The sequence below is a fragment of the Besnoitia besnoiti genome, chromosome III (assembly GCF_002563875.1).
Source record: "Besnoitia besnoiti strain Bb-Ger1 chromosome III, whole genome shotgun sequence".
NCBI classification, from domain to species: Eukaryota; Apicomplexa; class Conoidasida; order Eucoccidiorida; family Sarcocystidae; genus Besnoitia; species Besnoitia besnoiti.
In genome coordinates, this window is record NC_042358.1 from 3,945,029 (window position 1) to 3,971,295 (window position 26,267).

The 26,267-nt window shown below is 58.8% G+C and overlaps 4 protein-coding genes across 4 annotated transcripts; 1 reads left to right on the forward strand and 3 right to left on the reverse strand.

Annotated features, from left to right (window-relative positions):
- Window positions 1-1,183: 1,183 nt before the first annotated feature.
- Window positions 1,184-5,922, reverse strand: BESB_048250 (uncharacterized protein; the record flags this gene model as incomplete). The annotated part of the gene is made up of 10 exons (XM_029363276.1): window positions 1,184-1,350; window positions 1,712-1,802; window positions 2,317-2,470; window positions 2,886-2,953; window positions 3,417-3,489; window positions 3,875-3,948; window positions 4,333-4,387; window positions 4,653-4,915; window positions 5,184-5,443; window positions 5,796-5,922. The coding sequence occupies 10 exons, from the start codon at window positions 5,920-5,922 to the stop codon at window positions 1,184-1,186; spliced, it is 1,332 nt and encodes a 443-aa protein (XP_029220642.1).
- A 1,395-nt stretch (window positions 5,923-7,317) lies between these two features.
- Window positions 7,318-9,261, forward strand: BESB_048260 (uncharacterized protein; the record flags this gene model as incomplete). Its single annotated transcript, XM_029363277.1, has 3 exons — window positions 7,318-7,730; window positions 7,832-7,928; window positions 8,812-9,261. 3 exons carry the CDS (start codon window positions 7,318-7,320, stop codon window positions 9,259-9,261), a joined length of 960 nt encoding a protein of 319 aa, XP_029220643.1.
- A 1,241-nt stretch (window positions 9,262-10,502) lies between these two features.
- BESB_048270 (uncharacterized protein) lies at window positions 10,503-17,059 on the reverse strand (the record flags this gene model as incomplete). The annotated part of the gene is made up of 7 exons (XM_029363278.1): window positions 10,503-10,652; window positions 11,146-11,194; window positions 11,652-11,757; window positions 12,265-12,413; window positions 13,100-13,199; window positions 13,412-13,486; window positions 13,810-17,059. The coding sequence occupies 7 exons, from the start codon at window positions 17,057-17,059 to the stop codon at window positions 10,503-10,505; spliced, it is 3,879 nt and encodes a 1,292-aa protein (XP_029220644.1).
- Window positions 17,060-19,485: 2,426 nt separating this feature from the next.
- BESB_048280 (uncharacterized protein) lies at window positions 19,486-24,862 on the reverse strand (the record flags this gene model as incomplete). The annotated part of the gene is made up of 3 exons (XM_029363279.1): window positions 19,486-19,625; window positions 20,051-21,711; window positions 21,816-24,862. 3 exons carry the CDS (start codon window positions 24,860-24,862, stop codon window positions 19,486-19,488), a joined length of 4,848 nt encoding a protein of 1,615 aa, XP_029220645.1.
- Between the last annotated feature and the right edge of the window lie 1,405 nt (window positions 24,863-26,267).

Here is a 26,267-nt window from a genome sequence, read left to right on the forward strand (position 1 = left end):
GTGTCGTGCTTGACCTCGCCTTCTGTAGCCGCTGTCACTTCTCAGCCCCACGACACACCCAGACTCATGCGTGAGAGAAGTCAGCAGTACTCCCCTTTGGTGAATGCCGTGATATGCGTTCAGCTCATCTTCAAACGCCGGATATCTGTGCGTTCACCCTTATGGGCATGACGGAACTCACTTGTTGCTTCTGTTCAGGCATGTTTTCTCTACGCTGTCGACGATATTTTTATTGAAAAGTATCGGCCCTTATCGTCCCCAAGTGTTCGCCACACTCGGGATGAAACGCTTTATGTGCATTCAAGGTTCGCCGCTCGCGAATACCGGTTGGAGGCGGCCTTTTCGATCATCAAATACCTTGTTTCGACTTCCTAAACCCGCAGTTAGTGTCCGTTCTGAAAGAAGTCAAGATGAATCCGTCAGAAGACTTCTACCGCGGAGAAAGCTGTGCTGCCGCTTCTGCGTTTCAAGGTGTCGAGACTAGATACTCGGGAAAACTGTGGCTTTCACTTTGTCTCCTCTTTGCCCGTCCCTACGACATCCGTGTGTGTGTTCAACGTCGTTCGCCGCTCTCTGGGCGCACACCGCGGTCGCCTCGGCAGCCTTCTCACCAGCAGCGGCAGAAAAATAAATGGACCCTGACGCCATCGTTACCGACGGAAGGACACGGCATGCATGTTTGCGCCTCGCTGCCGCGACAGGAGCGAGAAAGCGTCCGAAGTGAGTACGCCTCCCTCGTTTCGAACCCATTCTCTGACAAGTTTCACGCTCTGCAAGTTGTGCGTCGTCATGAAACACTTGGGTTTTCGTAAAAATGATTCAAAAATGAATTCGATGTGCGCGCCGCCATTTCGGCAGCGCCCACAGCCGTGAAGTCGCACCACGCGCGCCACTCCAACGCAGAAAACATAAAAACAGAGACAAACACGCGCGGATTTTTTTTGTGGGCATGCAGGCTCCCCGAAAATAAAGTGTGAACTTCCCTCTACCAGATGCGTGGCAAAAAAAGCAAATATTCCTGAAAAAAAAGAAAAATTCCCGACTCGAGCTAATCAGCTGCCACGACTCTCAGGTGGCAGCCTTGCCTACGCTGCGCTTATATATACGTCTCTACACACATGTATGCACAAATATATACATGTAAATACATATATAGACGAACATAGACGCTTACAGCGCGCGCTCAGATCTCGTCTTCGTCTTGTTCTGCGTGTGCGGGCACACTTTCTGCAGCGCGGGCGACCGCCTCGCGAGCGGCGCGCTTCGCAAGGTCCGATGCAGACGCGGCGGCCCGTAGGGCTCCAACCGAAAACCACTCGGGCGCGTCCCGCTCCAAAACGAGGCGCGATGCTGCGAACTCACACCCACGAACACAAGGATTCACACATGGGCATGCGGACGTATCTCTCTAAATAGATATATATATATATATATGTTTCGCATATATATATATATATATATATATGTTATCAGGGAGGGGCAGCTACATGCGTGCATACCCCTTGATGAGCGTCCTGAATCCTACCTCACAGATAAGATATACTTTTGGCATGTATCATGCATACGCTGCCGCACACCTCGACGTCCAACCAATTTTTTCGCATATATATAATATACGGGCATGTATATACCAACAGACACTGAGGATTTGCCGTGAATTTGAATGGCGTTCATTCATGAGAGGCTGACTCAGAAAGAAGGAAAGACACACCTGTCTCCGAACTCGCGCCATGCAGCGCGAGCGGCGCGCGGAAAAAGCCAAACGGCGGACAGAGAGGAAGCGCTTCCCAGTGCGGAGAGGCCTGCGAGTGAACCGCCGCACCGCTTTCTGTTCTTGACGGAATCCGAGCGTGCCTCGGCAAAGTGTGAAGCCATGGAGAATCGAATAGATATACAGATATCCAGGTTGCGGATTCAATTTAAAATGTGAAGGACGAGGCACACACGAACGTGTCATTTGAGGCTGCTTCAGAGCGAATTACACATGCGCAGAGCAATCGCAGCCGCTGCAGTGTCGCGAGAAAGACGAGTATCTTTTGACACGTCGTGTCCTGGATGCAGCTGAGCTGAACACACGTGCATGTCGCGTATCTTCCGTAGACGAGCCTGGAGCTTTATGGCTACGCTGCTGACCCAACGAAACACGCATTTCCCCTTCTCTCTCTAGCGAGCGCTGCACACAAAGGCATCCAGCCCCGGCAGAAGGCTCATGACTCGACACCAGCGGAGACATGCGCCCTCGAGACTGCTGCCCAACAAGTCGCGAAGGAGGTAGACCCGACCCGACGACAAGGATGGCAGTGGAGCGTCAGTTACCTGTTTCTTGATCCAGTCAAAGTCCTTAACATCTCGCCATAACAAGTTTTCCTCGGCGTCGCTTTCCCCTCCACTCGCCTCTGTGGCAGAGTTGCCCCGGGGGGAGGCAACTCGGAGCTCGAGCAGCTGCGGACCAAAGACTGCGCCACGCGTCCTGCGCAGAGAGAAAAGGACTCTCATTCTCTCCACGCGTCTCCCCGAGGCTGATCAGCACGCCCCTGCGGTCCACTGTCTGCCTGTTTCTGTGCGGCGACGAGACGTGCCCGGCGTCGTGAGCCTCCAAGCTCGTTTCAGCGCGACTGCGTCTCATTCCAAATGCGCTGAATCAAGCTGGAGAAGATCGCCCCGCGAGCTAGCGCAGGCGCACCTCATTCTTCTGATCTGAGGAGACTGCCTGCTCTGCCTCCGCTGCCGCTGCGCGCGCCTCCTGCGGCCCGCAGCCTTCCACCCTCCCGCCTGTCGGCGCACGCAACGAATCCGTCACAAGCATCTCCCTCGCGACCGGCAGACAGAGAGGAGTCCTGCAAGATGCATGCGAGCTTCCTCTCGATGCATGCGCGCCCGCCTACCGCTCAATGATCGGCGATGAGAAGATGTCGAGGAGAAACGCAGTGTCCGAGCTATCGTGGACTCGCAGCTGAAGATACAGCGCAATGAAACAAATTTCTTGACTCGAGATGATTAACGAAGATGGCCGTGAGGAAGTGATGCGTATCGCAGAAACAAAAGCCTGTGTTTTGTTCTGCAATGCTTCTCTTCGTCTCGCGTTTTCTGCTTCAACGCTACGCGGGACTGGCGAGTCTCTCTCTCTGAAACCTTTCGCGCTCTACAAGCGCTCGCCTTCGCCGCCGTGCAGTCCAACGTCTCAGCGCGCGCAACAACAACACAGCCGAGAGCTCTGCATCGTTCTCAGACGCGCAAGATTCAAATATATTTATATGCATATAGATATATGTGTACACACACATGCATATGTATATACATATATATATATATATATATACACATTTGATTCACTTTTTCGCTCTCGTCTCGTTTTCGCTTTCGTTGCGTCTCGCTGTGGTGTCTTCTGACGCCGGAGTTTCTCTGGTCGTCCTCACCTGTTGCGTTTTCAACGCGAAGAGCGACTTGGTACATCCGAAGAGCCACAGCGAGCTTGCGATCTCCGAAAAACTGAAACGCCACACACTGCGCAACGCCGCGGGGGATGACGCGAGAAGGGGGAAAAGAATTATTAAATATGGCCTAGTCTGCAGCGAGTCACATCCGACTGCCGCGCGCCCGCAAGCACCCCGAAACACCGAACGCAGCGGAGCGCCGGCGCAGGCTAGGTCGCGCATCAGACACGAGGTCGAATACCACAAGAAAGCATCCTCGCAACGCTGGAAATCAACTACAGGCATACTCCCGAAGCTGGAGCATAGGCCGTAGAGGCTCGGGGTATGACCGTTACTGCAAAACTTCAAAAAGGAGACTAAAAATCATGTATGTATTTATTTATTCTTGTGTAGAAACGCGAGGTGCTCTGTTTGATCATGTGAGAGCTTCGGGGGCCTACAAGACAAGGCAAGAGGAGAGTCGCCGGACGCGCGCCGCGGGGATCTTTTCTGAAACGACGACGAGGCATTGATCCTGAAAAAATGAAACTTGCAACGCAGACCGGTAAAAAATAGAGCGCACACGACGTGCGAGCTCCCTCGGAGTCTAGTCGATACGCGTGCGTGCATGTCTCTTCTGATAGATACACACTGGCGTCCGCAGAGGCCCCGATCGCGGCATCCTGCAGAAAAGCAATCATGTGTGGAGATAGCGCCGCGAGAAACAGCGCTGAATCTTGAACTGGCGCGCAGCGGAGGAGACTACGAGGCAGAGGAGACGATGAACCAGCAGAGAGAGAGAAAGGAGAAGTCGAAGTTTCCTAGCTGCCACATATTTGAGCAATAGACATCTACAGTATTGGTCTCTGCAACTAAAAACGAAAATGTCGTGAGGGCAAGCTAGTTTGTTTCTCCTTACGAGGTCTCGGAGCAACAGTTCTCGTCCTCCGAGTTCGCCAGGACCGAATATAATTCTGCGAAGGAAAGCACATCCGTCAAACATCTTCGTTTCACACATTTCTTTTCTTTCTTGAGCTCCGTCGCGTCTAGGCAGGCGGGGATTCCCACACAGCAAAGACAGACGATCATTTACAGAAACAAAAACTATTCACAGCACGCACGCTTCTGCCGGATGCGCTCGCCTGCGTAAAGGGACCCTCTCTGCGTCAAGCGAGAATGCTTCGTAGAAGAGTCTGGGCTTCATCTCGATTGCTCCCTCTGACGCCACGTTCAGCATACGTTTCCTGTTGCCGCTTTTCGATGAGAATAACGTGAGGGCCTAGCGTCTCTTCTTCGCCCTCTTCTCTCTCGCATGACACGGCGCATGATGCGTCAGGTTTCCCCTCCAGGTCTTTCTCTCTCTTGTCATGACCGGCCGCAGCCAAAGCTGAAGAGGCGCGGGATGGCTTATCTGACGCCTTCTTCCGAAATGAGAATGTCTTCTTCGGCGCAGCGAGTCGATCGCGCTCCTGAATCAGCTGCTCCTCCATGCGAGATATCGTCTGCAGAGAAGCCGGCAACGGAGGAAGAGACAAAAACTCGAGAAAAACAAAGATTCGAACACGTACACACACAAAGCAGCGCCACATGCAAACACAGAAAAAATCCTCACGAGGCACAGTGAGTCGCCCCACATTCACGAAATAAAATAGAAATAACTTCCAATATATAGACAGTGATTTTATGCAAAATACAGAAGTAGAATACATGTTCTACGTATACAAAACTATTGATTACATACACATAACCCAGAAGCTCGGGCGTACGTACAGCTGCCTGCAACTTGCGTCTCCGCTCCTCGCCATCGCTTCCGGAGCAGTTTCGCCGGCGAATCATCGCCAGCTTTTCTGAGGCTTCCCGAAGGCGCTCGAGATGAAGAAGCGCCTCTTCCTCTCTGGTTCGTGTGAAGGCAGTCGCTGAAGAGGCGCAGGTAGAAGACGAGGAAGGGGCTGACGAAGAACAGCCGAGAGAATTGGGGTCCGCTCGCGAGCCGCTGCCGCCAGGAGCTCGCGGAAGAAACGTGCGTGCCTCTGAGGAAAACACAATGCCGAGCAAGTCCCAGGAAGGCCATGAGGAGAGCGCGGGGCGGTGTCGGCCTACACGGTACGGAAGGATTCGCAAATCAAGCAGTCGAGCGTGGAAAAGGAGGAGCCAAGCCGAGAGGAAGCAAGGCTGAAGGAAGCATTTCAGAGAACAGAGGGGGGGGGCGGAGGGGGGTAAACGGAGAGCCAGTGAGAGTTGAGAGCGCAGGGAAGCAAGATGAAGAGCATCGAGCGAGGCAAAAACACAGAGATCTGTGTTCATGCTAAGCATGCAATTCGCGTCAAGAGACGCAATGCGCATGGCAGCTAGGATATCCCTCAATCGTGTGTATCAGCGCACCGTGAAGCACTTGGTCGAGGAAACTTTCGAAGGCTCTCAGCTCTTCTCGAGCTCGCTCATTCTCCTCTAAGGGGCTCTGCTTTTGCTCAGACACTACCTCCTCCTCGAAGCTGGGCGCTTGCTCCATGGCACTGTCTGAATACCGCAGACGAGGCGTGCCCGCCAATCTGGTTTGTTTCGCTCCTTGAGAAGTCCTCAACCGCCTCTTCCAGCGCGCGGAAGCGGAAACGAAGAGAAACAGAGGTGTTCATGAAAAAACAAAGAGGAGGCGGTGCAGCGCAGTGGGTTTGCAGAGGATTCGGCCGGACTCACAAAGAGAAACGCGATGAGTGGCTGACTGCGCGGGCTCGAAGGTGCGCGGGCAGTGCGCAGGGCCAGCAAGAAGAAAGAAAGAAGCACCAGACGCAGGAGAACGAGAGACACCGGGAGGAGGTCAAGTGAAAGGCGAAGCAGAGTCTGAAAAACGCTCAAAGGCAGACGGTTGCGGTGTACGTACACCTGAGACTAGTCAACGCTCCAGCGAGGGCGACGGAGCTGCGTGCCTTAGAGCCGACTCTTGCCCTCCCTCTCTCTCTACAGGCCTTACAGTGAGAACTGAAAGGACGCCAATGATGAGCGGGTGTCTGGAACAGGCAGAAAAAGCCAGATTTGCGGGGTTTTTCCGCGGCGGTGCTCGAGATGTGACCAACCGTTGCAGAGCCTCGAGGGGGGGTGTGGCAGGATCCTACACGCCGAGGCCACGAACGGGCGCCTTTCTTTAGGTCGAGGCAGACGGGAGGACTAAGCTTCTTTTAATCCAGCTGGCAGATAGATGCTTTCTCGTTTCCGCTGATATCTCGGTTCTCAGGACTTTGGACTTCACGAGCGACCTGCTGCCCCCCAGTAGCCGTATCTTGCATGCACGCGAAGACACGCCATGAAAAGAGGACCTGTCGATCGCGTTTTGAAGGAGAAACGAAGCTCTTCTCATCATTACAAAGCTCAAAGCAAACCCGTCCTGAAATTTCATTCACATCGAAGCTCCTTTGTCGTTTAGAATCGGCTTCTTTGAAGGAAAGGCCTTCGGACGCTCGCCCGTCCGCACACTGCCGCCCCGGGATCGCTGCGTCACGTGGATGTGTGTCTTGAGAGTTTAATCGTCGCCCCGTTTTCTTCTCACACTTCAGTCGCGCTTTTCTCGTCACTATTTTGAAATCTCTTCGTTTCTTGATAGCCTTGAGCCCGTCTGAGAGGTGTCTCTTTCAGCGGGTTTGTGGAATTGCGCCACGTCGCGCTCGCCTTCGAGCTCGGCTCTCTCTGTCGCGTGAGTTTGTCGCGCTGTTTTCCACGATAGCCTTCTGCGTCCGTCCAGCTCTACGCCTAAACACGCACTCCAAGTGGCGTAGACATTCTTCCATATATACATATCTATGTATTTTCACCTTTTTTATGATGTTTGCAAGTCGTCTGCACTAACGCTCCCGCCTTTGCTGTAGAGCCTGGACTTTTCCTAGGAAAAAAGCGTGAAGCGGTATACAGACACATGGAGACCTCCAGGCTGCCGCCCACGCCGTCGCGTGTTAACCTCTCTCGAGGGGGCGCGCCAGACTCTTCCTCGCTGCCGTCTTCTTCGAGTCTCTCTTCTATCGCTGCGCAGCCTTCTGCGCCGAGCGCCGCGGGCTCGTCTGCCGCTTCTTCTCTCTCTGCTCTCACGGGGCCCTCCTCTCTCGCCTCCTCTTCGCTGCGTCCGCTGGCTTCTTCTTCGTTCGCCGCTCTCGCCTCCTTGCGGCCAGACGCCTCCTTCTCTGCGTCGTCGCCGCCTGCGGGGCGATGCGGCTCTTCTTTGCTGCCTTCTGCGCTCGCGTCTTCCCACGCGCCGGCGACATCGTCCTACGAGCGCATGAGCCGCGAAATCTGGGCGCGCATCCAAGACGTGAAGCTCCTTCTCCCCTACAGGTCGGTCTCCCTTTTTGTCTGATCCAGACGGGCGAGCAGAGAGGCATTCAGAGGATCTCGCATCACTCCACCTTTTCGTGCACCTTTCTTTTTCTTTGCAGAGCCGCGGGCAGCGCGGAGGCGCAGACCGCCGCCGCCGCAGCTGCCGCCCTCGAAGAGAAGCTTGTGAGGCTGGAACAGAGCGTTGCAGAGATCCAGGTACGCCTTCCTTTCCTCGGTTTTTTCTGAGTGATTCCGCGTCTTCTTCGCCGCGTTACATCGTGTTTGGAACCCCTTTAGAGGCGCAGCGGAGGCGCTCAGGTCGGCATCAAACACAACCCCAGAGAAGAGCTGCGAGGGGAAAGTCTGGCGTTCCTCTCGAGCTGCGAAACAGAACTGCGTAGCTCGACTCGAAAGAGGCTTTAGCTCTGAAACACTGGAGGCGAGTCTGCATGAGTCGCAGCCGAAGGCTTGTTCTTTCGTCGCCTGAGTCAGGCGGTTTCTCTCTCTGAGGCAGCCTGTAGCGGGTTCGTTTGGTGATCAGTCTCACGCCACATGCATCCTCAGTTCAGATGCAGATAAGCTCATATTTCGCTAGCGTGGAGGGAATCCTTGTGGATTCTTCGTCGCGTCTTTTTCGTGGCGCAGCTCTCTGCGCGTCCGCGATTCTTCCTCTGCTGCGTCGCGCTGCCGTCCTCAGGCGCCCACCACGCGGCAGCTGGACTGTGTCTTTATTTTTTGGTTTTCCCTCTACGTTTTGTTCTCTATTCTGTTTTTGCTTCATCGTCGGGCGTGCCGCGTTACCTCGCGTTGGCTGTCGCGTGTTGCAGCGTTTTTGTTTCTTTTTTTGAGCTGAAGTCTGCACGCCGGGTACATTAAACTTCCCCTGTGTGTTTGCCTTCTCTCTCCTTGCCTCGCGTTTTCGCCATTCGGCTGCGTCCTTTTCTTCGCAGTTCTCGGATTCTCAGAACGCCGTCACACGCAGTCTGCTCTCTCTGCATCTCCTCTCTAACTCTTTTTCTGCCTGCTACTTTCTTTGTCTCTGCTTGCTCCGCGCCACGCTCGCTTCGTCTGCTGCGTGTCTCTCTGCGTTTTTTTCCAGAGGCAAGTCAGCGCAGACCTCGCGCTCCTGCCTGCGCTGCCGGCGCTGCTCGCCTCGGCGCACGCGCAGCGCCAGAAGGTCCAGCAGCTCTACGCGCGCCTCCTGCCCGCCTTCTCCGTCTCACTGCTGTCCTCTTCGGCGCTCTCTCCGGCGCCTGGCGGCGGCTCGCTCGGCGCGCGCAGAGCGGAGGCTGGGCGCCGCAGCGGCGGCCGGCGTGAAGGCCGCAAGCGCCGCGAGCGCGAGGGCGGGGCGGGGGGGGCTTGCACGGTGGAGAGCGAGCGCACTGCGGCGGAGGAAGGCAAGAAGGAGAGCAGGAAAGCGAGCGCTGCGGAAGAAGAAGCTGAAGAGGACGCCCGCGGCGAGCAGAGTGGAGACAGCGAGCCGCGCGACAGCCGCGAAGACTCCGAACCGCGCGCAGGCGGGGACGCAGAGGACAAACCGCATGGGTAGCGCGTGCAGAGCGAGTGATGCATGTTTAGCGCTTTCTAAAATTGTCTTTTGCGCTGCTGCTTCCGAACGCCTCATGTCTCGAAACGAAGTTTTCTACGCACAGCCGGCTGTCTCACGCCGAGTCCACTCCGATCGGCGCACGCAGAGACGGAAAACACTCAGAGACGAGCAAGCGCTGAAAAATCCCACGCGATGCGCAGAGATCGAGTGAAGTAGAGACAGACAACAACGAGCGGGCTGTGAGAAAACGCAGCGGCGAAAAAACGTCGGGAGGGCAAGCGCGCGGGCGCAGTGCGACACAGAGGGAACTCGCGCGCGTTAGTACACGAGAAAAAAGAGTGCGTGAGATGGCAAGCTGCGGATGCAGGCTTTAAAAAACAGCGAAAAACGCCGTTCGACTTAGGTTTCGGTTTCAATCTCAAGCGGATGAGGACGCACGCACTGCCGAGGACGCGGCAACCAAAACAGCATCTTCATTCAATCCGCGACACGCTGCGCATGCAAACTCGCACCAGAGCAACATTTTAGATGCACCTCTGCGAACAAATAGGTACTCGCATATACGTATATATATATATATATATATATATATGTAAACATGTGCTGCGCCTCGCATAATGAAACATATACATATACAATATATGTATATGTACCAGAGGGCATGTGGAGCACGCTTAGGGATGAGCGCGAGGCAAGGAGGCGCACTGCCGGGTGAAGTTAAAAACGGAAAAAATTGGACGTCGCCTCTTGCCCGCTGCGGCACGCGCGTGCTGCGCGCCTCGTGCCTCTGTCTGCGACGGAAAGACACTTCCCCGCGTTCGTGTGGGAAACGAAACGCCCGACGCTGAGTCGCCGCTCTCGGCTCCGCTGCCGACTCTGTCTCCTCTGAGAAGCCTGAGAAGAGTCGCTTTCAGCTCTTCAGCTCCTTCTTAGTCCGGCCTTTATACGCGAATGGCTGTAGATGTATGTGTTGTGGGACGTGTCGACGTGTCTGGTTGCCGCTGAACCTCTCGAGGCGGTCGCGGCTCGCCGCGCAGGTTCACTCGGCGAAACGCCTCGTTCGTGCGTTCTCTGCCTTTCAAAAAATGCATGCGTGCGTTCAAGATGCACTCACGTTGCACCGAGGCATGGAGCGCTGCTGCGAGGCCATCAGCTGCCTCTGCGCATGTGGCGCGTAGTATTTCCGTCGCCATTCTCTCTCTCTTGCCGTGTTCCGATTTTCCGTGACCGCTCTCGCATCTTCATCGCTCCAGGGGGCCAGCCTCGTTCGCGTGGCTCGTTCTCTCCGTCTCCGTGCCCGCGAAATCCTCCTCTTCTTCTTCATCGTCCTCTTCATCTTCTTCCTCGATCTGCTGCGAGACGCCGAGCTCGCTCATTAAGTGCATCTCAATCTGCACGTACGGCAGAACCGCAAAGAAACCCGAAACAGCAACACGCCTCAGCCAAGTGCACAGCGCTCCAGTCTCTCTATCTCCCACGTCCGGATTACTCTCCCTCAGGAAACACAGCTGCATATATGTAGACAGAGAGAGAGAAAGAAAAACACATGTTTCGCGACCGTTGTTGGTACTAGTTTGTGAAGAGCGAAAATCCAAGTTTTCTCTTAGCACGGGGCGCCCGATGTTCGCGTTCTCTAGAGTGGAATCTCTCTCACGTCTTTCCCGTTCCTGTTCTGTTGCGTCTCTCTTCTTAATCGCGTCTACGAGTTGCTTTTCTTGAGTTTCGCTCCCCGTTCGCTAGTCGGATTTTCCGCTCTGCCTCCTTCCGTGCTCCCCTATCGGTCCTCTTCAACCCTGCTCGGTCGATCGGCGTCTGCGCCTGCTATTCTCCGCCGTTCTCTCCCCTCGCGACTTCTTCCTTTGCCCTTCTGCAGCCCCGACCTACCGCGTCGCGCTGTTGAACGAGGCGAAGGCGCCGCAGCGCCCTCCTGAGTCTGCGCGCGCCAGCGAGACAGGAAACCGCAATGCATCCAAATATTCACAATTGCACAAACACGCATAATGCGCGGCACATGCATCCATCCTCAGGCGCACCGGGCGAAGCCGTGTTGAAAACAGAAAGAAAGGACAAAACATATTTCTTCACAGCAGATGCGCGCCATGCTAGCCCGAGGAGTCGCGTCTGCTGTCCTCCCGGGTTCGAGAGCCTGGTACTTTACTCCGCACACACATGCAGCTATGGCAACTCGTATATCTGCAAATAGTCGTATATATAACATATGCAATCATATATATACACTTGTCGACGCATGTCACATGTTCAATCCACGGCACGAATACGTATACATATATGTATCTATTTATTATTGCGTGAGAGACCGCTTTGAGGGCAGTGCCGGGAGCATCGGGGGGGTCTCGCGTTTGAGTCAAATCGTCTTCGACTCGACTCACCTGCGGTGCTTAAGGGCATGGCACGAAAAGGAGATTCCGCAGCAGATCGGAACGCCCATGACCAAACTGAGGACGAAGAAGACGATCATCACCGCGTCTCTAGAGTCTGGTAAACACACACGCAGAAAGTCGTTTCCAAATCTTACACGTGAAGCGGGTTCCTCTGCCTGTCTCCGTAGGCATATCTACTCACACATGATTGAGTATATATATATATATACATATATTTGTCCGGTCTACAATTACAGAGAGTTTCCGCTGGATATACTCTTTCCCACATCCCCTGCATGCGCCTTCTGCAAACCGACAATCCTCGAGCCGAAACACTCCCCCTTATCCCAAATGCAAATGCGCGTTTACGTGTGCGAATATATGTAGATACGTAGACAGATAGATACAGCCATACATAGACGGCACCGGAGTGCAGCCCGGCGTATGCGCATGCATGTACATGAATATATATATATATCTGAATACATCTGACTGTGAGGCGCGTCTGCATCGCACATCTGGTCATGTAATGGCGACGAGGAAGGGGCTGTGTGTGGTTTCCGCTGTGGGCTTCGCGACGCAGAGCTTTGCGTCTTCGTCGCTGCGGGCTGCGGGCGCCTACCCATGACAAAGAGGACTTCCGCGACGGCGAGGCCCTGGGGATCTGCTTCGTTGGCGTAGAAGCACGCGAAGGTGCGCAGGTGGGGTGGCGGCAAAAAGCCTCCGTCGTAAAGCGGCGCAGAACTCTCGTCGCGGTGCCGCTCTTCCATTCTGCGAGGCATGCGCAAGGCAATCGTTTCGCGTGTCTGCCTGGGTTGCAAAGGCGAGCGCCTCGGAGCCGACGCGCGACAGATTTGCCTTGCGAGGGCGCGCGGGCGGAAGCAAGTTTCCGCCCGCGCGCCCTCGCAAGGCAGACCGCGGACAGGAGACAACTAGATCCTGTGCCACTAACACGCGCCTCCGTGCGAGCGGAAACGCGAGAGAGAGAGAGAGAAGAGAAGCGCACGCGGAGAGGTAATGCGCAGGGTAGCTCAGCCGCGTCGGCGGGTGAGCCTCTGCGACCGCGCCTCCCTTCGGGACATACTGTCTGCCGAAAAGGCGGAAACAGGAAGGAAAAACATAGAAAAAGCCCGAGGAGGCACGACGAAGGCAAAGCAGCAGGAACTGGAAGGGACTATTGCAGAGAAACGAGAGGCGAGAACTGTTCATTTTCATCTGAGTGGAGGCCGCTCACAAGAAGACGCAAGTAGCAGTCGTCGCTTCACCTTTTTCGGTATTATAAATTCCAGTAATCGGCTCCTGACTATCACGATTGCAATTCCTACTGAGCGTGCGCAGTGGATCAGACTTGAGAGTAGTCCGCAGCATCGCATCGCAACTGGAGTGAGAAAGTGTAGACACCTGCAGCCGCTGTGAACACAGACAGGAGCGGTGCCAGCAAACCGCCAAAGTCTCACTCAAAGTGCAGCGTCTCGAGGTTGGGATCCGTTGTACTTTGCGAAGGCCGCGCGAACGCCACGGGCGCGACGCCGAAGAAGGCGTGTTCCTCCCAGAAGCCTGCAGAGACAGGGATAGACTCGACTCGACTTCAGAAAAAAATAAGGTGCCAAACGCGAAGACACAGCCGAATTTAAACACAGAAAAACGACTCGAAGACTCGAGTGAGAACCGACATTGAAAGAAGGTTGATGTGAAGGCGACGTCTCTTCGCGCTCCGCATGAGAAGAGGCTCTTCGGTCGCGCAAGAAATGACTCTGCGAAACTCGTACCTGGGCAATGAAAAGGCGAGTGACGCTTGACAGACTTCAGGACGAGGCGATTGAAAGACGTGAAGTTGTATCCCTCTGCAGGGAAGGGTAGGAGAAACACAGAAAGACAAAAGAGACAGCCACCGCGTCAAGCGCGTCTTGCACGCGAGGCACACACGGGACGCACAGAAATGGAGAGAAGCGTTCCACGCCTGCCTCACGTGAAGCGAACCCCCCCGCTCCCCCATAAATAAGAAGAGAAAACGAGGGGAGAAATCGACTTCTGATGCGGAAGTTTTTCTTCTCTGTGACGAGTTCGGCGGGGAGAGGAGCCCGATCTCTGCAAGTGCGCGGCATCCGTGAGTTGCAGACTTGGCCGGCGGAAACCCAGCATCGTTCCGCGGTTCGAATCCACTTACGCAGATCTTTTCCGTAGCTCCATCCGGCGTTGATGAATCGGCGCATGTGGACGGTCTCTTTGTCGTGCATTTCCAAGTAAACGGAGCTGGCCCAAGCCGGAGAGTTCGCGGCGCGCGCGGCTGCGAAGCGAATCGCGTCTGCCTCCTCATTTCCATCCTTCTTCTCGTCCTTCTTTGCGGTTTTCCCCTTGTCGCCCTCGCCCCGCCCCGCCGCTGCTGAAGGCGCAGGCGCCCCCGACGATGAGGCGTCGTCATCGTCGTTCAGAGAGAGAGATAGCGTCGGCGCTCGGTGGAAGAGGAGCTCCCCGACGTCAAACATCTCTTGCGACCAGCCGACGCGCGTCGGCGCGGCCTTCAAAGCCCCCGCCGGAGGAGGAGGCGCAGCCTCGTGAGCCAGAAGCGGTTTTCCCAGCTCCTCCACGCCTGCGAACAGGATCGCATTCCGCCTCGCCTCGTGCGGGCCCCGGTAGCAGACGCCCAGCCGCGCCTTGGGCTTGCCATTCGGCGAGCCTTCTGCGTCTGAGGTGCGCGCGCCGGGCTCCACTGGAGACGCGGCTGACTTCGGATCGACGGCGAGCGCCGCCGCGGAGGCCGCCGCGACGTCGGGGCCGGCGTCTGGGCGCGTCTCCAGGCGCCGCGCGATGACGCGGAGCGGAGGAGCAGGCCACAGAGACAGCGGAGACGAGGTAGGGGAGGAGGGCGACGCAGAGGGCGACGCAGAGGGCGACGCGCGCGACGGCGGCTGCGAACGCCCCACCAGCTCGCCAGGGCTGCCGATGACGTGCAGGTCGTAGCGGGAAAGGAGGAAAAGAACGAAGTCCTGAGGAAGCTGAAAAGACAAGTACTGGCGGAGGCTGCTCGCGTGGACGACGGGGCTGCAGAACACGGGCGGCGAGTTCGGGCCCCACGCAGGCGCCTGCGCGGCCGCCGAAGACGACGACGCAGGCGAGCGACCAGGAGACACAGCCGGAGACGACGCAGAGGACGAGACTGGCGTCTCGCTCGCAGGCGAAGGCGACGGGGGAGAGGCAGACGCCGCAGCAGAGGCAGGGGAGACCTGAGCAGAGTCTGGTCGCGTCGCTGCCGACGCATCCGCGAGACTCCCCTTGCTCGTAAAGAGTGCATCCTCCTCCTCTTCCTCCTCAGAGAGGTTTACGGCGCCCTGGCTGGCATCGCCTCCGCGGTTGGGCTCGGCGGCGTCCGCGCGCCGGAAGGCCTCCTCGCACGACGTGGGGAAGTCGTCCGCGGCGGACCCGCGCGCCTCCGCGGAGCTTATCTCCTCTTCGTCGGCGCCAGAGGCGGCAAGCCCCTGAGGCCGTTCGGCTCCCTCGCGGAGGCTCAGCTCCCGCCCCGGCGCGCCGCCGCCCACCACGCGCCTCCCCCCGGCGCCCGCGCGGGTCTCAGCAGCCTCCACTGGAGAAGCAGAGGGAGAAGCGGAGGACGGCGTAGACGAAGCAGGCGACGCAGGCAGGCGGTAGATCGCAATGCATGCATCCACGAAGAGCGCCTGAGCGCGCGCCAGGGGCCTCTCCGCCAGCCAACTCCCGCGCGGCGGCCAGGGCTCTGAGGCGAAGGCCCACGAGAAGGCGCGACCGGGCGCCCCCGAGAGGAGTGAAGAGATGAAGCGCAGCCGCGAAGAGATCGAGCGCGGACTCGCAGACTCAACAGGAGACGCAGAGGCAGAAGCGTTTGAGTCCGAACTCGACGCGGAAGCTGCGCCGGATTCGGTGCCTTTTTCTTGGCTCTGAGGAATGTCCTCTGCCGCTGCCGCCGCCTTGTCCGTGCCCGCTGTCGGCTCGAGGCTCGTCCCCGCGGGAGGCTCGCTGTCCCCCGGAGGGTGCGCGGCAGCAGACGCCGACGCCGCTGCGGGTCCGTCTCCTCCGCTCGAGTCGTCTTCTGCGGCGCGATCCGCTGGTGCGCGGCGCGGGTCCGAAGAAGCGCCTGCCGCAGAGAGAGTAACGGCGGACACCGCAGGTGCGTCGCTTGGCGGCGCGGGCGAGGCCGCAGAGTAGCTCGGCGGCGCGGCGGCGAGGGCGGCGGAAGGCCCTGAGGCGTGAGAGGCGTGCGGGGCGTTGGGTGCGAGAGGCTTCCGCAGGGGCAGCGCCTCGCGCTCGGCTGCCTCAACGGAATCTCGCGGTGCAGGGGGCCTTCGTTTGGAGTGGGCGAACCTCCAGCTCGCGCGTGCGTCGATCGTTGCCGCAAAGAACTCCGAGTCATTCGCAGACTGGATCTCCGCGCGGAGCTCCGCAGTCTCGACGAAGCCTCGAACTCTCACGAAGAAGGGGCCCCATTCTCGCGTCGGCTCTTCTTCACCTGTCGCGTCCGCGACCTCCGCGAAGGACAGGCCGGTCGCGTTCTGCGCCGCATCGAGAGGCGCGCGTGCTTTCTGCTTCCGTTCTGCCGCGTGGCTCTGGACCTGGTCTAGAAGCCGAGAGGGCAAGGCCACGGGGAAGAGCTGGCTGCTGAGCGGGCTGAAGCAGCCTTCAGAGAGGTTCGAGAGGCACTTAGACCAAGAGAGAGCGGAGGACGAAGCGGAGAGCGGCGCGGCAGGGGAGCCAGACGGCAGAACGGCACCGCGGTAAACGAGCAGGGACGCGGGAGACGACAGCGGCGAGGGCCTGGCGACCGGCTGGAGCTCCGGATAGACAGAGCGGCTTCGCGGCCGCGCCAGCAGGTGGACTGAGGAGAAGGGATGCGGCAGCCGTCTCCACGAGGACGCGGAAGCGGCGGAGTCCGACGGGGGACGCCCTGCAGAGGAGGCTGACGGCCCCGTTGCAGAGGACGGGGAGGAAGAGGAAGAAGGCGGCGAATCATTCTGGGATTCGAAGTCCACAGGGAGAGAGAAGAAGGGGAAGGGCGGCAGGGCCGAAAAATCCTCCTGCAGCCGACGCGGAGGAGCAGCGCGGGTGGTGCCCCAGACGAGATCCGCGCGAAAAAACGCCGAGGTAGACGAAAGAGAGCACAGAAACAGGAGGAGCAGCACACGGGTGCGGGACAGACGAAGCCGGGGCTGGAGGGCTCTGCCGCCAGCGCCGACCAGACGCACACCGGAAGGGGAAGCAGACAAAAAGGGGGCGCCGGAGCTGGCTGTGCCGCAGCGAGGAGACCGCGAAGGAGCGGCAACACAGGCAGGCTGTTGGAGAGCGGAAAAGAGACGAGGCGACGGAGAAAGGAGGCTCCCGTCGACAAAGGGAGAAGACGAAGGGCTCTCGGGCAGCCCCTGCGCGCCAGAGGGGCGCCGCCGCCTCATTGTGGAGTCGCCGAAAGCCGCAGAGTCGTTCGCAACGGGATAGCAGGACAAGGACAGTGGTGCAAGCAGTGAGAGAGATGCGTTCCTCTACGACTCTGCGCTAGGAAATCGAACGGCCGGGGCGCAGACAAAACCTCCAGCGAATCCCTTGGTGGTTTCGGGTAAGCGAACTGAAGACGGGCCTGGCCGTAGTGAAGCGCACATCTCACGGAAGCAACGACGGGAGGAAGAAAAAGGGTGATACTCTGTACGGTGCACCTGAAGAAGGCCACTTTGAATAGCGTACCTCCTGTGGGGAACACTGATTCAACGGGAGGAAAAGCAAGAATAGTCAGGAGACAAAACACAGCGGAGCTCGCGGCGCGGGCGACCGGGCGTTAACGGCACGATATCGCCGCCGAAACATGAGTGAAGGCCGCACATGAAAGCGTACCTCGTCGTGCAGAGAGGCCGTGAATGTCAAACAGACATTTCTCCGCAGTTCCGAAGAGCCAAGAGCTCCGAATCGGAGCTCTGCGGTGAGTTCCTCTCGTGTGCCGGCACAGCTTGGGTGTCGATACATCGCAGGGGGTAAAATCACCGGACGAAAAAGGAGACATCGTCATTCGCTGTCTGTTGTTGTGCGCCTATCTTTTCTTGTTGTGTGCGCTGCCGCGTTTTCTCCTCTTCGTCCCAGCGTGGCCGGTGCTAGCCTGGTGCGCGCAACCGACAGACAAGAAACAGAAGGTCAGGCAGCGGTGCAGCTTCTAGCTGGCTCCTTATGCGGTGAGCACGTTGAAGCCAGAAAAACCGAAAGGAAAGGATGAAGCACGAAGATAGAGGCGTGTGTGCCTCTGAAAAGCAACACAGCTCATCTCAGGCAAACCCGTGCCTCAAGTAATCGTTGTCTCGCATGCACTGACGCTCACGCGTCGAGTCCGCCTTAGCGCGGAGCCAGACTGGGAGATCCAGAAGACTTTGCGTGGCCAAGAGAGACTGAAACGTTCCCTAGCCTTTTGCTTCCTTTCGCTCTGTTATAAGTAACTAAAGTCGGCAATGACCTCCTCCGGTTCTGTCGGGCCTCGTTCCCTAAACACACTAGCTTCGACGGCGCGCGCCGCGGCGTCCCGGTGAAAACCGCACGTTCTAGAGGTGGATGAGGCATACTTGTGCGCAGGCATACTATCGACGGCTGTTTCGCTTGTCTCTAGAGCATGTCTGGCAAAGAAGTGCGCTTGCGCGAGTTCGCGAACAAGCTTCGCGCACGGTGCAGAGTTTTTCTCACGATGAAAGGCCTGTAACAGGGCATGGCTACACACTTTGTATTCGGACAGCCGGAAGTTGCGTGCAAGCAAGGCGCCAGTCAAAGCAGTGAATGTTCCTCCCATCTTTTCACATATCGATGCGCGAAAACAAGCTAACATAGCGGTGCTTCTTGCCTCGCCGGATCTCTCTGGGGTGAGATCTCTCCAGCGAGGACTCGCATTCACGTACCGCGTGTGATGACTCTCTTGCCGCAGCAGTCAGCCACTTTCCCATAGTAGCCGAGGCAGTAGAGCAAGCGGATAGATCGATATTTATGTTCGGTTGTGCACGGCCTCTCTCCGTGCCGCACAAAGTCGATCTACATATGGAATCGCGGACGTTTCACTCATGTAGCAGTCGGGGGGAACTCCTGTCAGGTAAGCATGACGCGCACGCCACGGGGACGTAAAACAACGGAGAATCTAAAAATGCAGGTTTCCGCGCCGTCAAGAGATCTGTAGCCCCGCAAAGTCAGCTGTCGGTCTTTAGAAGCGCTCGTATCTCACAGGACTATTTCGCGAGGGTGGCGCCGGGAGCGCGATGAGCGCCACGTCGCGCGACGCAGGTATTATCCTAGAGGGTTTTGTGCCGAAACACAGCGTAACGCGCTCACATGCTTTTTCGTGTAGAAGGCAAGAGCCCTTTGCACCGTGTCGTATCTGTTTGGCGGTTGGGGCCGGCCCCTAAGACTGCTATAAAAAGTGCATTCCGTGGCTACAACGGAGAAGGGTCTCAAAGCGGAAATGCCTAGCGCCTGCGCCGCAGCTTACTTGTCTGAAATCCCTCGCTCAAGCGCAGCGGTTAGCTCTCCTTAATTTTGGGGGGAGTACCGAGAGCAAAGGCAGCTCGCTGGCGCACAGACGCCCCCAGGATGCGGTTTCTGGTATTCAGTAGGCTCAAACATGAGGAGGAAATGAGATGGAGCTGGCTACCACTGCTGGCAGAAGGAAGGGTTTTCCTTCCCGCATGGGCGTTAGGGCGGGAGCACCGCAGTCTGGTTTTATCCCTGAGTCGACTACGCACTGGTTGACGCGCCAGTAGCGGGGTTTCGGTTACGAGCCGTGAGAGTGTCCATCGATTACGCCACTACAACGAAGCACTAGCAAAGCATGCAACCGAAATAGAAACAGAGTTGACGCTTCTCAAGACAAGAACCACGGGTGGCGAAGGGCCTCCGCCGCTGTAGGCCGTTCCGAAGGAGACAGCTGGAGGAGGCTTGCGATGAAATCCTGGCACACGAAAGAGCAATCTGCGTCGCTCAAGCCGGTGAGGAAAGCTTCACCTGCAGGCAACCGCGAAGGACAAAAGCTTCCAGCTGAGGCTCCCGACGGCTCACAACCTGGATTGCGAAAGAAGGCAAGACCACGACAGGAGAGAAACGGGACCCTGGACTTGCCTCCGAGGCATCCCCAGCCGCGGATGAGCTTCACTCTGCCTCTCACGCCAAAGCCCTGCCGTCCGAATCTATCTGGTACCGTCACATCTCAACGTAGTACGCGAATCAGAGTATGCCTGAGCAAACATTCGCGGGTGTGTTCCTCTTTAGTATATTTGCCGATGCAGGTGTCTCCCTAGGTATATGCGTATTGTGTGCATGCACGCATATCGCTGGTCTTTTTTGGCTTGTCTCTTTGTCCTCCTAGGCATGTGTATACATGTGACTGCAGCGTGCAAGGGAATTCAGGCTTTGCAAGCTCTTGCGCCTACCGAGAACGCCTCTGGTGCCAAGTGTTGCCCGCAGGTCCTCAACAGAGTTGGCCTCAAAGAGGGGCCGCCCAGCAAGCACCTCAAAGAGAAGGACGCCCAGCTGCCACATGTCTGCAGTCGTTCGCATTCCTGCGGTCGCTCCCTGGAAAGCAGGCAGCAACTCCTCGGGGGGCAGGTAGCACAGAGGGACGCCAGGAGGCAGCGCCACCCGTTGCGAATCCGCGTCGTCCTCTCCAGGGCCGCGTCGGCTGCTGTCCGCAGCCGCCTTCGCGGTTCCCTCCCCTGCTCGCCGGCGCTCTGGTCTTTGCCGAAGAATGCGATACGGACAGGGAAGGCCCAACCGGGCCTTCACTTGGCAGGACGGCGAGCAGGGGGCTCGCGGAGAGGGCGAGGCCGCCATCGCAGACGACGGCGAGGCGGTTTGAGGCAAAGTCAGTCGCGCGCGACCCCGCATGGCAGCGCACAAGCGTTCGTTTTTTGCCGGCAGATGAAGCGGAACTGGCTGGCGAAGACTCCTTGCCTGGTGGAGATCTCGCTGTGACCTACCGGTGGCGTGGAGACGCTGCAGATTCCTCAGAAGCTGCACAGTCCACGTGCGCAGGCGGTGCTCGTCACGCGGAGGCTGCAGAGAGGCGGACGGACCCCCGCCGCGGACAGACGCTGACTCAGCGGCCTGCGGCACTGGCAAAACTAACGACGGAGGAGGGGAAACCAAGAGCTGGAAGCGGGCAGGAGACGAAGCGTGGGCGCCCAGGGAAGCCGGCGGAGAGGCAGGCAGTTCGCTGGAGCGAGACGGGTAGCCAGACAATCCCGCTGGCAATGGGGACAGTCGTGGGGGTCTTAGGGGCTTGGGCGGGGGTTCCCAAGGCGCGGCGGCGTGCGGCTTCACCGGTCGCGCCACAGAGGACCCCGGAGTTCGCATTTCTCGCTCTCTCTCTGGGGGGCGCTGTGGAGCCGGCGAAAGGGATTGAATTTTTGATTCGCGTATCGGCTCGGCGGCCCCTCGGGCACGAATGCGTGAGCACGAAGGGAGGCGGTGCGGAGGAGACACGTGGTGGGGCTTTCTCTCAAGGTGTCGTTCCCTGCGAGCGGCTGCTTCTCGCTCTCCTCTGGAGTGTGCCTCCGTGCGCCTCGGCGGATCTGCAGCGGGCCTTTCTGGTGTCGGTGCATCTTTTCCAGACGAGCCGGCCCATCGCAGCCGGGAAGCGGTGGCTGCGACCCATCTCGCCTCCAACCGCTGCTGCTTCTCCAGCGCCAGCAGCGCGCGCTGCTGGCTTGGCCACGACTTGCCAGTGAGGTAGGCAGGCGCCAGGAAGCGGTTTCTCCCTCTCTCGTCTTCCAGTGCTGTGTCCTCCCCAAGCCCTTGCTGTGACTTGTGGTGGCGCATCACTGCAGTCTCGACTTCCAACTCAGGAAGCGCATGACTGGGCAACGCTGCGAGCGAGTCCCTGGCTTCTCCCCGGTTCTTAACGCGCCTCTCCGCGTTTTCTTTGAGTGCGACGTTGAGCCAGCCGCCTCCCCGGTGCCCCAGGTCCCGCTGCCGACCGGAGTAGCGGTGAGCGAGCGCCTCCACCTGTCTGCGAATGCTCTCCTGTGCCTCGTGGAGCCCCGGCCGCGGAGCCTCGAGGGGGGGCCTCGCGCCTCCAGGCTTCATTGCGGGCCTGGACGCAGACACGGGCGTTGGGCTAGGCGGCGCAGGGCAGAGCGCGCCCGCGCCTCCCCCCCTCGGCGGCAAGCGACGCCCGGCGGGCCGATGGGCGCTGACCCCGCGCCTTCCGCGACGCGTTTAGCCGCGTGCGAGGCCCCGTTGCAGAGTACAATCTCACCCTTTTCATTCAGGAGACTCTCCACGGCGAGCGTCAGCGGCTTCAGCCGCAGTTGGTCTCTCTCTTCGCGCCTTCTTTCCCACTCCTCTTGTTCGGCCTCGAGAGCTCGGAACTCTCTGCTCTTCAGACTCGGCTGCCTTCCTGGAGGAGTCCCTTGTGGCAAGGTAGTTCCGTCGAGAACTCCCCGAGCGTCAGGCGCCTCTGCTTCTTCCCCCCTGCGCGTCGCTTGCTCCTGGCATTCGCTCTTCTGGGTGTCGGTCCCCGGCGTGTTTGTGCCCTTCGCCTCGTGGCCGGGTTTTCCGGAGTCCGTTCGCTTGCCGGCTCTCTCCGTGCGCGAACAGGTGGTCGCCTCAGAAAACAGTGATCGCCGACGTGACGGCAAAGACGATGGAAGGCGCTCGGTACTGTCCGCCGCAGCGTGGGAGAGAGACGACGACGAAAAAAGTCCCTGAAGCCGGCCTTTGGTCAGCCGCCTCCCTCCTCCCGTGCGGCTCTGGCCTCTCTCAGAGGCCACTCGCGTGTTGTGCCTCTGCCCTGGAGCGACCCGCATGTCTCTTTCAGGTTGTGGGGCCTCGTTGGCGAGACTGGCTCTTCGGCGCTGCATCCGCATGCGCATTCGCCTTTGCCTCCGGTTTCGGCGGCTCTCAGTCGCCTGCTCAATGGCTTCGAGTTGTAGGAAGTGATGCTGGAAAAGGGCCAGGTCGTAGTCGGCTTCTGTCGCTCTTCGAAACGCGAATTCTTCATCGCTTTCTCCTTGTGAGTGCGCCGCAGCTTCGCCGCGCGCCAGGAAGACGCCTCCTCTCCAGAGGCCGAACATGCGCATCCAGTTAAGCGTCGTTGCTGCGTCACGCGGGTCACGCTTCAGCGCGTTGGTTTCCACGAAGCGCCCGCTTCGTTGGTTCGCTTGCAGCGGGTCGTCGTCGTCGTCCAGCATGCGCAGGGCCCCGCCGTCGAGCGTGAACTTTGGCGCCTCGTTCCGTCCGGCCAGAAAGTACCCGCCAATGATTCCGCCGTCGAAACCGCTGTCTGGCAGAGTGCCCTCTCGGTCGGGCTTCTGCGGCGACCCGCGCGGCGCGTCGTCTTCTGCTAAGTCGCTCTCTACTTCGCTGTCCGGCCTGAAGCCAGCCCCTTTCCGCCTCGCTCTTGACGTGTTAGCAGCAGGCGGCGCCGCGTAGGCGTCCCCCGAGGCCAGACGCGGGCGACGCGGTGCATAAAGGGGCTGGCAGAAGTGCCCGCGGTATTCCTCGTGTTTATGCTTGAAGAGGCGAACGACGGAGGTGGCGATGAGAACCGGCTGCGGCACAGTCTCAGCTCCGCGCGGGGCCGGCAAGCACGCGACGCAGGACGCGTAGAGATTCAAGACGACGACGGTTTCTCTGCCTTCGAGAGATTTCTTGCCTTGCCGCTTGGGGCCGCGAAGCACGGACTCCGACCCCGAAGAGGTCTCGGAGACCTCGCTGGTCGTCGTCTCGTCTGCGCTCGAGCTCCAGGAAGGCGAGGACGACTCTCCGCGCGTCACCTCTTCCAAGTCGCGTCGCTTGGTGGGACGCGGGGGTAGCGGAACAGTCTCCGAGCTGTAATTTTCGTACATGGGGCGAAGCAGGAGGGGAGAGAACGTGCACGGCAGCGCGACAGGAAGGTCTCCGCCGGAAAACGGGTTCTCCACGAGCGCATCCATCGCCTCGGGGGTCCCACGAGCCGATCTGTCGTCGTTGGCGGCACGACGGCAAAGCTCCGGCTGCAGCTTGAGCACGCGGGTACCCATGTTCGAGACCGCCATGGCACACGCCGAGATGCAGCCCCCTGCATTCGCAATGTGGCCTGCATTGTGGCGATACATCGGCCCCGTGACCATGTCGCCCGGCTGCGCGCCGGCGCCGACTCCCTCGCCTGACGCTTCAGCCGCTCGCCCCTCGGGCGACTCGCTGTCCGCCTGCTTGCTGAGCCCAAAGAAGGCCTTCGCGCCGCTGTCTTCTCCACGGCTGCCGCGGACCCCCTGACGAAGCTGCATCGGCGGCGAGTAGTGCGAATACGGACTAGAGGGCTTGACAGCGAATTGGCTGCACGGGGAGGACAGAGAGGTCGACTCGAAAGAGGCTTTTCCCGAGAACAAGCCGGGCAGGGGCCCTCCGCGAAAGCGGTCGCGGGAAGACTTACTAAAGAGGTGGACAGAAGCTTTGACGAGAAACACCCACGCGTTGACCGGGGGCGGGTGGGCAGCCTTTTCGGTTGCTTCCTGCAGCGCCGCGAAGAGAACTCGATCGGGGAGTGTCGTGAAGTCCCAAGCCGCCGCGCGGGCGTACGCATGGTGGAGCAGAGAAGGGTGATCAAATTTCACAGCGAAGCGCCGCAGGTACGTCGTCGCTTCCTCTGCCTCCGATTCGCTGCTACCGCTGTCAGTCCACGGCGCCATCGAACCTCCTTTGCGTTTGCGCGTAAACAACATCTGCGAAGACGCCGAGGAGATCTGCTTCAAGCCTGGGCGGCGGCCGAAATACGGCCCCTGTGTGGCGTCCCCATGTTCAGCCTCAGGGTCGACGCCTCCAAGAGGGTTGCCACCCTCCACGTAGTTCGCCGAGAGCTTCTTTCGTCCTGAGAGTCCGCGCACCTTCAAAGAAGAGAGTGTCGCGGCTCTCTGTCGGCGGGCGACCTCCGCCTGGAGCCGGTCGCGGCGGAGCGCGTAAAGGGAGGCGAGCTGCGAGTCCAGGGCTTCCTGCACTTCACAGAGGAGAGACGGGCGCGCGAGGAATCGCGTAAGGCGCACAACTATCCAGGCGGGCTGGCTACTCACCGCGACCACTGGGGCTCTTCTTCCCGGTCCACTGCGGCGAAATCTCCCTGGGTCACTTCCCTCTGCCTCTGACGCGTCACTGTGCCGGAGATTGTCTCTCAACTTCTCTTTGAGGCCTTCGGGTCGCAGCGTCTCGTTCTCGCTTTCGCTGTCCGTCCGTACCTCGTCAGACGTGGCCCAAGCCAGGGGCTCCATCTTGTTCGAGAAAAGGAACAGCACAAGCGCGGTGACTAACACACGGCGCTGGGACGCCCTCGCCCGCCACCCCCCTGCGGGGACCCGCGGCAAAGAAGCGGAGCGACAAGGGGGCCAGAAGCAGGACGAGGAAATGAGCGACGTCGGCTCGAGCCCGATCTTCTCCCCATCCTGGAGTCGCTCCGAAACTCAGAGCGTTTCGCTCGCGATCTGGATGAGCGCCGGTGTGTCAGTTCAGGTGGCGAGGGAGGACAAGACAAAAGCTTGTCTCCATAAAGAAGCCTAAACCCTATATTTTGAAATACGGTAAAATATTGAGCATAATCGCAGGCATAAGTCGCGCGGGCCTCAGGCCAAGCAGCTAAGGTCAAGGGACACCGACTGTTTTCCCCAAAGCCCGCAAACGCCCCCAAGCCGAGTCCGCGACACGGCGGGCGAGCCGCACGCAGAGCAGGCCTTATCGAAATGCCGCTACAGGCGAGATCTAAGCCTCCTCCATGGTGGGAGAGGGATATTCGAAAGCTGCACTTTTCTCGGGACAAGGTCAATGCGGCTCACAGGAAGAGTCGGTACAGACGATGAATTGTCTGAAGGAGCCTACGGGACGAGACTGACAGTTGCGAAGGTAAAGTCGCTCCGGTAATCCTGCACGCAGACTGTGAAGTGCCGAAGGAATACCAATTGCATACGGGGAGTCCAACGTCAGAAGCACGCTTCATCCACTGGTGGAATACAGAGGCAGCCAGAAACCGTTTGGAGCGGAGCGCTGCGCGGGCGGTACGCGCCAGTAGGGAGAGCCAGAAAGGGGACGACTACGTCAAGAGGTAGAAAAAGACGTAGTATGCTCTCAGATTCGCGGCAGCATGGAGGGAAGGTGGGAGGCTCGAGCTGTACTCGCCATTGCTTTCTAAAGCCCTGTTAACAGAACGGGCAGCATCAGCATGACGCGGACGATAGGCAACGGGCCCGGCGAGGCACGCGGGTCGATCGATCTTGGCAAGAGGAGAAATAAGCGCCGAGAGTGCGGTGGGCAGCACCCACACACGGCGCGGACGGCGTGGCACAGATCTCGCTAAATTTCCTTTAATTCTTTCTTTGACAAAATTGTAGAGCTGCGGGCATCGGACTGCTAGCAATGATGTGGGTCACCGCTGCTGGGCACGCGCCACTGCAACGGGCACGCGGGGTCTCGCGCGTTGTCTAGCCTGGCTTCAGCACTGGAGTCGAGAAGAACGAGTGGCGCGAAAACAGCTCACAGAATGGAATGCTCATTCTCAGATGTTTCCACTTCAGTTTGCAAGCCTACTGGTCCAAAGGAGGCGTTCTCTGTCCGCCAGCTGAGTCGCCCCTACAGTCGGCAGTCAGCGAACCGACGTCTCGAGGCCCGCGGCAGTGAGCGGCGAAG